Raw genomic sequence first — 13,653 nt, 5'->3', positions numbered from 1 at the left:
GTTTGTTGGTTGGGGATGAAGATGCTCATGTGAGGCGCCCCGAGACTTCTGAGCTCAGTTTTACCTGCGTGGACTCCTAGGGGTAAATCAGTGCCCCATCTTAAAGGGAAAGGCTGAATTATTTTCTTAATCTACTCTCTAAGAAAACAAATTTGTTTAAAACAAGGAGCCAAAGAACTGACCAGCTGTTTTATTTAAAGGAAAAACAATTGAAGCTCTGAATCTCATGATTTTTAACTTAAAAAAGAAAAAAAAAACCTCTTAACATGCTACTGTATGTTCCATAAACAAAGAAAGCAAAGTGGCCAAGTAGAGGTGATTAGGACAAGATAGTACCCCAGCTTGGGCCAAGCAGGGATTCAAGTAATTTATTTTTTTGCAGCCCAGTGGCGGAGAGTCTCTTACTCAGGTTGCTAAAGGGAGAATGTCACAACAGGACTGACATCACACCCTTCTCTGAAGCAACAAGGCATCTTGAAAGCTGAACTTCTTGGTGAAGTTTTATGGTTGGTGGCAGGATTTAGTTCACCCAAATGAAAAGACAGCTCAGTCTGGGATGAAAATTCTTCAAAGGAAAACCTCCCCTCAATAGTCTTACTGAGAAACTGCAGCCAACACGTAATCAAACTCACTTTTGGGAGAAGTCTATCCCAAAACTGTGCAGTGGGAAGAGAGGTAGGTCCAGTTACCCAGCCCATATTCACTGCTTTCTTCCTTGTCTGCATCAGATGGTAACTGAAGAGAAGCTCTCCTACATTCATCTTCTAGGCCAGGAAAGATGAACAGAGGCAAAAGTGGGGTCCTTTTTTGTTTTGGTTCTGGCAACTTGTGAGCCACAAGCATCCTGTTCCCACTGAATGCACTCTGGGATCAGACAAAGCTGCTCTTCCAGGAGTCAGCACCCATGGCTCATGTCCGTCTTTCAGTTAAATCTCCTTGGTTTAGTAACTGTAAGAGATTAAAAACAAATCTGGAATGGTTACCAGTGAATAATAGGAAAAATAACTCATACTAAGTGAAAGGTTTACAACTGGGGGTGGGGAATACATTACAAGGGTAAGTCAGGGATAGTAGTTCCAAAGCAAGAGGCATGCAGAGACTGACGGATCTCATTCACATACTGACCTTGGGACAGCACTTTGACCACTTGATGCTGTCATTTCCACTATGGCAGTAAGATATCCTGATAATAATAATAATAATAATATTCTATAAGCCAAATTATTACTTGTGTAATCACACTCACTAGTCAGGCAAATCAGAACTGGTGGAACCAAAAATCTTACATCGATCAGTTAACCAAGGTACTGTTAAACCAAAGTCAGTTAACCAAAGGCTGCAGGTTCAAGTAGAAGTAAAAGGAATGGGATTCTACATGAAAGCTACAACCTAGTCATGAAAAATCAGAGATTTCCTGGCCTTAAAATACCTTTCCTGTGAAGAGGAAGACAAGCCTGAGCGTCTTCAATAAGGTGGACATTCCACTCTACACCCAGGGTTGCTACTGTAAGGTGGTTTTGCATAATAATGGATGAAACTGGGTTCTATTTTATTATGAAAACAAAACGAGATGGGAATGAAAACAGGATAAATGCTAAGCATGTTTTAAAATCTAATCAAATAAATTTTGAACTGGAGATATATTTGGTGATCTTAATTTAGATGAAGGTAATTTACATAGTAGGATTTAATGGTATAGAAGTTAAAGACATTTAAAGAAAAGCATAAAACTTAAAGAAACTACAGATCTGATTTGATGCTGTGTGGTAGAGATTAGGAATGGTATGTATTTAATCTAGACCAAGAGCCACATGTTTGCACTCAAACTTAGCAATGGCACTTTTGAGAAATGTTAAAGAATTGGTAATTTGTTTTCCTCCTTTTTTCAATTGGAAAATATTCTAAGATAAAGTCAAAGCTAGCTGGCAATCACTTATACTGGTTCTTAAGTTCAAGAATGTAAACTCAGTGGGGCTACAGAATCCCATTTGGGATGACCTTTAGTCCACAGGAGGTCAAAAAGCCCTTGGGTCTCTGCTGGGCCTGCACAGTGAGTCCTCTGATTCTCCAAAGACCTGGCCACACTGAGGGAAAATCAAAACTGTCCAATCTGAACCATCTGAGTGAGAGTTACCTTGTAGTTCTTCATATGTTTTCCATGATAATTTCTGAAACTTGACTTGGTGGTTCTCTGATATTCTTGGTAAGTTATCTTTATTTTTAGAGCATATTTACAGGATTCCAATTAGAAGTCCATCAATAGATTCTTACAGGTCTGATCTACAATGCATGGTGATCTTTAAGAAACAATTTGGAATGGCTACATGTTGTTTTAAGATTTGCTACTGCCTTCTCCTTCTCTGGCATATGAAAATAATCGCTAAGGAATCAATAATCCTCATTCACTGGTAGAATGGTCAGTTAGTAGCTAGACCCTGGATGAGGAAGAAGATGAAGCCTGGAGCCTTTGGGGGCTGATAGCTTGAAAAAAAAATGAAAGGTACTGAAGAATGTGACAAGCCTACCTTGAGAAGGAAAAGGAGGGAATAAGCAATGGAAATGCCTTGATGACAGGAAAATAACAGTGGTAGAGTAAAGGAAAATAAAATAAGTGAGGCTCAGACAGAAGTTATATTTGTATACACACAAGGATCCATGAGGAAAACGTGACCGTGCAGGATGTTCAGCTTCATCTAAGAGCGGCACGTTCCTCTGGTGGCACCCACAATTAAGCGTCTGAGGCTTCCATTAGAGGCCCTTGTGTTCTCCTGGGGTGAAGGCCAAGTTTTGTTTTCTTTTTTTTTAGGCAGTTTGTGTTATTGTGTCTGCCTGAGGCTGTCAGTGAGCATCACCCAGACAAGGACACTTTGAAGCCAATTTCATGTTCAAGAGAACAAATGTACTATTATTGGACTTTATGCCTACACAAAACTGACCATGTCATACTCCATTTAAAAACATGTCGTGTCTCCCCAGTGCCCCCAGGATAAAATCATGTCCTGTAAGACCCTCCAAGAGAGGAACCAGCTTGTCTTTCCTGCTCTCATTTTTCCATTCCACACCTTTCTCTCCATTCCAAGTCCATTACACTCAACCCTTTGTGGTTCCATAGCCAGGCATGCTCCCTCGCAACTTCTGCCTTTGTGCATACTGCTTACCTTTACACCTGTTAAATTTCTTCCAAATCCCTCCTATGTCTCCATCAAGATGACTGCTATTCATCCCTTAGGTCTCAACTTAAGCTCTAAAATTTATTCCATGACTTCCCCCAAGACTAGCACTACTACCCTGAATAAAATCTGCCAGTTATTGACCCATTGCCCTTCCCATTCTAAACTCTCTACACAGCACAACTGCAGGGGCACCATTTATATAGCAGTGGAGTTATAAAAGGTAGAGGCCCTAACTCTGACTATAAGCTCTTTGAGGCAGAGATTGTATTTACTACTGTGTAACTAGTACCCAGCAGGGTGCCTTGTGCTAAGTAACAGAGGATATCAATAAATTGTTATTAATTTTATTGGGTATGATAAAGATATAATTATGAATAACTTTATCTGTTAGAGGTATATACTGAAATATTTACTGATACATATATTAGTATCTGTTGAATGAATTAAGTCTTCATATATTTGGCATTTATTTGGGGTAATATGGAGTGCTTCAATTAAAAAAGGTATTTAGTAGTATGGGAGAGAAAAGCTCCAAAGTTTCAAACATTAAAAAAAAGAAAACACTGAGTGTTGTGCATTGGTATGTCAGGTAATTTGTACTAAGTACAAAGAGAAGGAAATGATTTTCCTGAACTATTCAACCCAATAGTTAATGAAAGTATTTCTTTTATAGAAGAATCACAGTTAATAAAAGCTGAAGGAAAAAAAAGAATCAGGATATCACTGTTTAAGCCCTAATGAAAAAAACAGATCTAGGCCATGATAAGTAATGGTTGCCAAAGCTTTTACATAACCCACTGGTCAATCTTGAGATCTGTAAGAGAACAACTTAATATCATATCTCTCTTGATGAAACCTAGTAGGAAGTAAGAGAACCACCAACAAAATATTCTTGCCAAGGGAAAAACAAACAGGAACCTAATCAAGCCCCTAAATGTAACTACCAGTTTCCAGGATATCTGTGGATAGAGAAATGTATCAAGCAACAAAGGGAGTCAATCAGCTAAAATAAAAATGTGGGAAATTATACAGGACAAATAATCCAATTCCTTAAATAGATAGCTATACTGAAAAAAAGAGGGGTGGACTATTACAAATAAAAAAATAATTATTAACCAAATGCAATATATAGGCTTTGTTTGAATCCTAATTCAAACTAACCAACCATAAAAAGATATTTCTGAGAAAAAATTTTAAAGGCTAAGTATCAGAAGATATCAATAAATTGTGGTTAATTTTATTGGGTATGATACAGATATGATTATGAAAACTATTTATCTGTTAGAGGTATATACTGAAATATTTGCAGATGAGATGTCTGTAATCTGATTTAAAATACTCCAGTATAAATAAAAACATTAACAGCAAATAGTAGGAGGGGAGTGATAAGAACAGTAGATAGTTAATTGTTGAAGATGGGTTGATACCTACCTGGGTTCATTATACTAATCTCTTCCTCAGTATATATACTCTTTGAAAACTTCCATAATAAAAAATTTTAGACAGATATATGAAGCAGGGAAAAAACAGAGGAAGGCTCCACATGACACATGTTCCAAAGCAGTCACCAGGAGAAGGAGACTTAGGAAAGAACCAATGATAACAAATAACAAAAGCTTTCAATATAACATAAGCAAGAATGAGACAATGGGTCACAATGATAAATACAAGGAAGGGTTCTGGCAAAAACAGCATGCTCAGAGCCTTGTGAACTTGGGTATCCTCAGAAATATTACAGAAAAATTGAGACTACTCAAATAGGAGGCAGGGTCATTTGAACGCTGTAATGATGGACTGTGGTCTAAAGGTTATACTGAAAAGTAAAAGATACTCTAATGCCAAAGTCAGGATATACAAGCTTTGGGAACAGCGTGTGCATATAAAATAAGCTCATGATGAAGTCATCTACCTCCATAACACAAGGCCAGTAAAAGGACAATCTCAAGATTCTAGAAGCCCAACTGGTTTTCATTGTTTTCTGGATCAGAACCAAACAAATAGAGTAAGGGGTGCTTAGAATCAACCTGAAAGTCCTCTTTGATTTAGATAATAGTTCTTACTCAACAAGCCAGTGGACACATTCCCATATGCTCAGTTGGTTCAGCCTGGTTATCTCCCAGACAAACAACACTGGCAAAATGAATGATAAATTAGGGCATGTGTATCAAGGAAACTAAAGTTGAGAGCCCCAGATGTGAATGACCAATCTCTCAATTCAGGAGACCCTAACACTCAGGTTAGCTTAAAAGAAGATATTCTAGTCAGAGTCTCCAGGAAAGGGAAACAAGAATGTTTTTCAGATCCTCTGAAGTAGATTCCCAATCATTCCCCACCTTACTCGCCACAGAAACAAAGGGCAAGAGACAGATTTACCTCCTGCGGATTTACAGCAGTTAAGACAGAAACCTCATACGACTGCCTCCCTGACTGCATGGTCACCAGGTGATGCGTCACATCAGGCACTGAAGACAGAGGACGTGGGGAGCCTTCAGCAAGCACCTCTGAAACAGCAGAAAAAGGTTTCAGTGCAAAGTGAATCCAAAGATCACCCTACCTTCATTATCAAGTCTCTCATTAAAAACTCAAAGCTGTTCCCCGAAAAACTGAATCCCACATTCCTGTGTTTCTTCCAAATTAATTCCTGCCTGATAATCATTATCAGTGAATTTGGAAAGTATTACAAAAGGGGGATGGGAAGAAAAGGTAAAAAATCTTGATGTAACAGTTGACCATTTCTCAATATGCAAATTTTGAGTAATACGGCTTCAGCACTATTAACTGGATTAAACTGCATATGAATCAGGAAACCAGAGCCAACCTGCAAAGCAGTCACCAGTAATGGAAACAGCACAGTAAGTGCTGGTCAAGCGCTTAAACCTGGCTCCAAGGTTCCTACTCATTGTCTCTTCCTCCTTTCAGATCTTCTTCCTTAAGGCTGGCTAAGGAGCTCCATGCCATTTCTATGCCTCATGCTTCAGTTATCCACTAGTATCATTTATGAAACAGAAGAGGCTTATTGTGGAAGCACACTTGGGGCCTTGTACGCTCCATATGTAAGTTACACAAACATGGTCTTTATAACCAAAACTGACTGGGGTTTGAGTAAGGAAAACACAGGATCTGACTTATTAAATGTTTATCAGCAGAATCACCATGAAGATCTTCTGGAAACAGCTTACACATAAACCACTTAGCTCTCAAATAAATTAAGAGGGGCTTTCTAGTTTACATTGCTCTTCCAGGATACCACATAACTTAATGTTTGCTTAAAACACTACCTTCTACTCACTCAGTGTTGTTTCCCAAATGTAAGTTTTGACTTCTCAACTAGATTTTAAGGTCCCTGTCTTCTACTTTTATCTTTCCCATGGTGCCAGGTACACAAGTAGGCACTGAATAAATGCATGCTGACCTCACCTGTTAAGTTTTTCAGAGAAGAGGGCCTGGCCTGTGTAACTTGGGTGAACTTTCTATACCAGAGAGGAGCAACTGTTTCCTACAGAGCCCTTTCTTTTCTCCAGAAGATATGGCTTTTGAAGGTATGGAGAAATTGCTTTAATTCTCCTCTGTAAAACCTGGTTATGTCCTGTTTAAATGTTTTAAAAGTTAAGTTCTTCCATAACTGCAATAGGAAAGATAGAAATAGTTGGGCTAGGATGCTAGGAGTATGGATAATTTTCTTCTTAAAACTTTTTATTCTTTTGTTACATTATCTTTTCAATGAACAAATTTTTTTTTTTAAAGATTCACTTATCCACTTCAGAGACAACACAAATGGTACTCAATCATGCCATTTCTACTCACAAGAAATTAAATTAATTAAAACCTCCATTTTGAAGACAACCCCATTCCTTAGTCCCTAGTTGCAGCCAGTTTCCCCAAATAAAGGCGAGTTGAAAGTCTTACCATCATCAACTCCTAGGATAGAATTGGTATTTGGTAGGTTCAAGGATTCTCCACCAAGGCTGGGCTGAGAATTCATAGACACCAGGTTTTTACTGGTTACTGAAGCCTCTTCAAGCAAACTACTGCCCATTAGTGGCTCAGCTGCACAGAGAATAGGATGTGAGAGACATACAGCACTCAAGGCTGTGCCTGGTCCCCATGTTCCTTCAGGGGAAGCTGGCCTTTTCTTTCAGAACTAAAAGTTAACCTGTATCTTGGATGTCACCTCCTATTTCACTTACTTTTGAGAAGCAAAAATAAACCTAGAAGGGAAGAAATGAGCCTCATGGATAAATACCCTTGCTTGTGATCAGCATCTGGATAATTAACATATAAAATAGGATAGGTGCATCCCTAAAAAGGAGTATTCAGAATAAAATGATTAAGGAAAGACATGGAGAAGAGTAACAATAAAATGTATTACCAAATTTAAGTTAGGGTTAAAAAAAAAAAAGGGAGTCATGACTGATAAGTAAAAAATGCTTAAACTACTATAATACAGAAATCTTTACCACAGTGACAGACAAGTGCTGGTCTATGCATCAGCACCAGTTACCACCAAATTCGCTAGAGGAACTTTTAAAACTATAGACTCTGGGGTTTTACTCCCAAGGAATCTCATTTATCAGGTTTTTTGGTGTTGCTGGAAGGGAGGGGTGGACAGCAATATATAATGTATGTTTTAAAAACCTGCAAACAATTTTTACTGTACAGCTGTATTTGGAAACCACTAGCCCACCAAATGAGATCGGTCTCTCTACCCACAACAGAAGCAGAAAGTTTCCATGTTAGACAGGCCAGTTATTTGCCTCCTTGAACCCCCAAAGTATAGCCCTCCCTCTGTCTTCTTCTGCTTACCAACTGGTTCCTGCTCCTGGCTCCCAGCTGCTCCCGCCTGCAAGTGGTGCTTCCTCATGTGCACGTTCCTGCTCCCACTCTGGGAGAAGGTCTTTCCACAGACTTGACACTGATGTGGCTTCTCTCCTGAAACACAGACCAAAATGGCAGGGTGCATTTCTGACAGCAAGAGGATGGACTCAAGCCCTAGATGGAGAAGCCCAGAAGATGTCAAACTAAACGTGAAGAGGCTGCTCCTTCTCGCATTTCCCAGGCTCTCAACTGTCAGTCCCTGGGGGAAGGCTGGAAGCCACCAGGCAGGCTTAGCATACTCACTGCTCCCAGCCTCCGAGGCTCTCCAGACCCACTGGACTGCTGCTTCCACAAAACAACTTCTCTGGTACAAGATCATGGGAGACATAGAACATTTCCTACTCCTTTCAGATACAGTCTTCCATGAACCTCAAGGACATGCACTATCCTCAAGGACTCCAACCCTAGATTCATAATATACCTTTATCTCATTTCCTGCCACAACTCTCAGTCTTCAGCATTCACACTGGTGGTTCTTGTACACAGTAATCTAATCTATCCCCTATGTCCTCAAGTCTGAAACCCTCAATCTCCATTTTACTTACCCTGACAACCACACCTAGGGCAGCGTCAAAGACTCTTGGCCTATATCTAAGTAGTAGATGGCAAAAACTAAGTGAAATGACCAGAAAATTTCCAGAAGAGACAAAATCTACAGAGGCAGAAAGCTGGTCAATGAGTGCTTGGATGTGGGGTGGGAGGAGGAACTGGCAGCAAAGGGGCACAAAGGAACTTTTGGTGTGATACGAGTGTTCTATAACTGGATTGTGAGGATAACCGTATAATCCTATATACTGTCTAAAAAAATCACTGATGTGTATATTTACAAGAGATGAATTTTAAGGTATATGCATTATAGGTCCAAAAGTTGTTAAAAAGTAACTATAATGGGGACTTCCCCAGTGGTCCAGTGGCTAAGATTTCGCGCTCCCAACGCAGGGGGTCTGGTTCAGTCCCTGGTCGGGGAACTAGATTCCACATGCCGCAACAAAGAGTTCACATACAACAACTAAAGATCCTACATACTGAAGTGAAGATCGAACACTTTGCATGCTAATATGCGGTGCAGCCAAATTAATTAATTTTTAAAAATAACTATAATGGACTGGAATATAGTGACCATATAGAAACACATGAATTCAAAATAATACTAGCAAAAGAAAGAGAAAAAGCAGTGAAAATAACATTACTAGAAGTAATCAAAGCACCCACTTCTTATTCTGAAAACTCAGTTAAAAGAATTACATACTTATCCTATCTTTCATGTGCAAATTACTAAATAATCCTAGTCAACAGAGATCTATTATACAGAATAATTCCAGGTAACAAATGTGAATAACAAAATTAGAAAAATTAACATTTTATAACCCCAATGAAGTAACGAATTTAGGCATCATTCAAAGATGAAGTCATTAAGTCAAAAGGTTGCAAGTGAACTTACAATGAGGGGATTAAGGTGTTAACCACCTGAACCAACTGATCAATTGTGACAACCAAGCTCTGTGTGCCTCCCGAGGTGATGCAAAATGAAACACATACAACCACACATAACATGTCCTTGCCAAAACCTTTGAATCTTTTAGGAAATATAAGGTAACAAGTTAAATGACACAAAATAAGGTAAACCAACACATCCAGAGCATGAGATGAGCTATAGAACCTGACTGACTCTGTTGTGCAGTAAGTCTAGAACATGAAAATCAGAAAGTATAGATAGATCTACATTCAGGACTTACTAGCCAAGTGCAACAACTGGACCTTTTTTGGGTCCTGATTTAAACAAATCCACTTTAAAAGACGTTTCTGAGACAACTGGAAAAAAATTAAACATGGACTGAGTCTGAGATAAAACCAAGGAGTTGTTGTTAATTTTGATAGATTATGGTAACGGCATTATCGTTACATAAGAAAGTATTTTTCTCTATTTTTATGTAAGTTTGACAAAATTTTACATAACAAAATAAAGAACAATAAAATGAAAACACTCTACAAGCCAAACAAAACACACTTGGAAGTCCACACCTAACCCATTGACTATTAGTTTTCGACCTCTGCTTAGAATTTGTCAATATTAAAACCCTGCTCTACCCCTAGGATCTCAGCTCTGAAATTCACAGCCCTGACTGATTATACCTCTCCAACTCCCTTGCTCCCATTGAACCACTTCGTTGTCTTCATGACAAATAACTTCTGGTTCCTTCTCTCCATTCCTCCCCTTCTGGCTTCCCTTTGTTTTCCACAGCTAGCCATTTGAACAAGTTCCTGATTCCATTCTAGAATCTCACTCTACTTTGAGTCCACTTCTGCCTTGGCAAGTCTCTGAATAACTCCATGTACCATATCTGATGTAATGTAGAAGTACCCAGTGTACTGGCCAAGTAAATCTATTGATTTCCTCAGAGAAAGGTCTCAATCAGAAAGCAGTTCAATAGCTCAGCTGAAAATAATAATTAGGTTCTTTCCCCCTTGATTATATGACCCTTTGAATGTAAGCATCAAGGGCCTTGATTTATGATTCTGTCAAGCAAGGGAGGAAAGAAAGGCATCTGTTTTTCTTTATACTGCTACCCTTTCACCCTAGCCTTTCACCCTTCTGGCTCTCCATCTTCCCTGAAATCTATGAATGGTACCTGAGTGAACCACCAAATGTTTTCGAAGACTAGAATACTCAGCAAAGGAACGGCCACATCCTTGGGCTTCACAAAGGAAAGGCTTCTCTCCTAGAGACAGAAAATGAGATAAAGACTCAGTCTTTTGATGATATGACTTTTATTCTCTTTTCCCACCAACCTTCTCCTGTTTTCAATCACTTACTCTGATTTACTGAATTCACACTATATATTATATATAATTATAATGTTTTACATATATATATTAGATATATATTATATTATATTCACCCTATATATTTCAACTAGACTATCCAGCAGGTATCACCTCTCAGTGATCTGGTACACAGCTCCACCCTGCCACCCCCATTTTCTTTAGAGTGGCTGCCTCTTAACATAATACCTCCTTCTCCCTCCTCATGGGCTGAGCCCCAGCTGCGTTGAACCACCTTCTTTCTTTTTTTGAACCACCTTCTTACGTGATTCTATCCATTCTGAGAAAATCAAGAAAACAGTGTATATGCTCTCAGAATTTTTACCTTACATCAATTCTTTAAGATTCAGTTTTATGATTAAGAATACATATTTTTGAAGCCTATAAAATAAGTATTACATAATACCATCTTATAAAAACAATTGTCTATATACAGAGATATACAGAAAAATCTGTTACAATGTGTTAACAGTAGTTATATCACTAGAGTGGTATTATGGTTTGTTTTCTTCTTTGTGCTTTTCTGTATTTCTCATTTACTTTAATATAAATTTTTTTCTAAAAAACTGATTACATGTATTTATAAAGGGAAGAAATTCCTATTGTGGTTAAATTTTTTTAAAAAGCTGAATTTAAGTTGCTCTTAAAAAGTGACAAGGATGAAAGGAAATTTCAGGCACAAGAACTAGTACGAACACAGCCTTGAAACTGAGAGTGCCCAGAGCAAGTTCAGAAAATGACAAGTGTGAAATAAGTATATATATATTGGTCTTTGCTCCTGGCTCCTGATACAAAGCTCTTAAAACGCTTGTACACAGGGGTGCTAGGAGAATGTTTTGTTCTAACATTTAGTCTGGGATCCCAGCTCCTAACGCAGAGCTCCTAAACTCCTTATAACTTTTTAAGTGATAATAGCACTAGGATAATCTGCTGTTCTAGTGTTTGGTCTTTGATCATGATTCCTGACACAGAATTCCTAACCCCATGGAATTTCCTAGGTGATAGGAAAGTATTTTGTTCTAATGAGATGAATCTTGGTGGGCTCCTGGATGGGAGCTAGTCACCAGATTAGAAGCTTGGGAATTTCAGCTCCACCCCCACTTTTCAGAGAGGAGACAGCCTGGAAATGCGTTAATGATGAATCACGCCTATGTGATGAAACCTCCATAAAAATCCCAAAAGTACAGGGTTCAGAGAGCCTCTGGGCTCGTGAACAGGTCTATGTGCCAAGGAAGTGGCACACCCCAACTCCACAGGGACAGAAGCTCCTGTGCTTGGGACTCTTCTGGACTTCACCCTTATGCATCTCTTTATCTGGCTACTCATCTGTATCCTTTATCATACCCTTTATTACTTAATAAGCTGGTAACACGTTTCCCTGATTTCTGTGAGCTGTTCTAGCAAATAATCAAATCCAAAGTGGGGGAGGGGGTTGTCATGGGAACCTCCAACTGGTAGCCAAGTCAGACTGAGGTTGAAACTGACATCTGAAGTAAGTGGCAGTCTTGTGAGGCTGAGGATGTGGGATCTGACGCCATCTTCAGACAGTGTCAGAATTCAGTTGTTCAGTTGTAGACACCCAGATAGTGTTGCAGAGAACTGCTTGGTTTAGGAAAACACATCTTGTATCAGAACTGTTATGAGTGTGAGAGAGTAAAGGAGAAACACGGAAATGCTGCAAGTAAGGCTGGCATGGTGACAAGATAGGAGCTGGGCCTTGACGGAGGGAGGAGCACAGCTCTAGACTGCACTGTTCTTTCAGACTGTACCACACAGTTTAAGGCTTATGATTTCCCACTGGTCTGTAACTTTCTGGAAAACATATCTGTATACTCACCCTAACCTCAGAATGCTGTGCACTCCAAAAGTTGCCAAATGAATAAAAAATATACTGATATGTATGATAGAATGCCAGGAAAAAAGAAAATTCCAGTTAATAAAAAAGGTTAAATGTTTAACAAGATGAACTCAAGAACCTTAGAAAAAGGATTTAGAAAACGATTAACCAGAATCTAGTGGCAAGAATCTTTTCGTCAAGTTGGCTTAGGTGAGATGGCCTTCCTGTTCAGAAACTGAGAGGATGGTAATTTTGCTGAGATAAAGACTGGAGGTTCAAGAGACATTGCTGCAGAATGGTTAAAGAGCATGAGCCAGTTAATCCTGAGTCCCAGTCTTGCCACAACCACTTATCAGTATGGAGAAAATAGTTAAAATCTCTGAGAATGATTTCTTGTAATCTATAAAATTAACAATACAACCTCAAAATATTACTTTGAGGATTCGATGAAATGATACAAGTTAAATATATTAAGCATAGTGCCTGGTACACAGCAGTCTTCATGGTAAACCACTAAAATTGGCAGCTTTAATTACTACCGTTACTACTAAAAAAGAGTTGAGGTCAATTCTGACATCTGAAATAAAATAAGCTGTCAGCACTTAAAAATAAAATACTTGGAAGAGCTCTAGGGTCATACCAGAATTTAAATCCCAGCTCTACCATTTCTGAGCAGCATAATATTCAAGTTCCTTAACTCTCTATCCTTCTGTTTCTCCATCAATAAACACAATATCTAAAGCATGAAGGAACTTTGAAAATTAAATAAGACAATGTATATGTGCTTGGTACATATTAAATTGCCTCAATAAATGCTAATTTTTATTACTATGCTAATTATTGAGATTCAGACCTGTGAGGCATCCAGGAAGAAATGATTAAATTGAAGCCTGAGATTGCAAAGAGAGCACATCGAGTAAAATGGGAGAAACTCAAATTTCTGAG

The 13,653-nt window shown here is 38.7% G+C and overlaps 1 protein-coding gene across 5 annotated transcripts in view; it reads right to left on the bottom strand.

The window, feature by feature from the left end:
- Positions 1-168: 168 nt before the first annotated feature.
- ZNF410 (zinc finger protein 410) overlaps positions 169-13,653 on the bottom strand; it is a 41,687-nt gene continuing 28,202 nt past the window's right edge. For 3 of the 5 annotated variants that reach the window (XM_065941263.1, XM_065941262.1, XM_065941261.1), the window contains 5 exons: positions 10,679-10,768; positions 7,977-8,102; positions 7,080-7,220; positions 5,547-5,674; positions 169-948 (listed from right to left, as the gene is read on the bottom strand). In XM_065941263.1, coding sequence (XP_065797335.1) covers positions 910-948; positions 5,547-5,674; positions 7,080-7,220; positions 7,977-8,102; positions 10,679-10,768 — 524 coding nt within the window. In that variant the 3' untranslated portion in view covers positions 169-909. Of the gene's footprint in view, positions 949-1,125; positions 1,184-5,546; positions 5,675-7,079; positions 7,221-7,976; positions 8,103-10,678; positions 10,769-13,653 lie in introns of all 5 variants that reach the window. The other 2 variants (XM_065941264.1, XM_065941265.1) reach the window with 2 other exon arrangements.

This window comes from Muntiacus reevesi, chromosome 7 (assembly GCF_963930625.1).
Source record: "Muntiacus reevesi chromosome 7, mMunRee1.1, whole genome shotgun sequence".
Taxonomy (NCBI): domain Eukaryota; kingdom Metazoa; phylum Chordata; class Mammalia; order Artiodactyla; family Cervidae; genus Muntiacus; species Muntiacus reevesi.
Note: the sequence above shows the minus strand (reverse complement) of the source record. Positions and strands in the feature narration are given on the sequence as shown.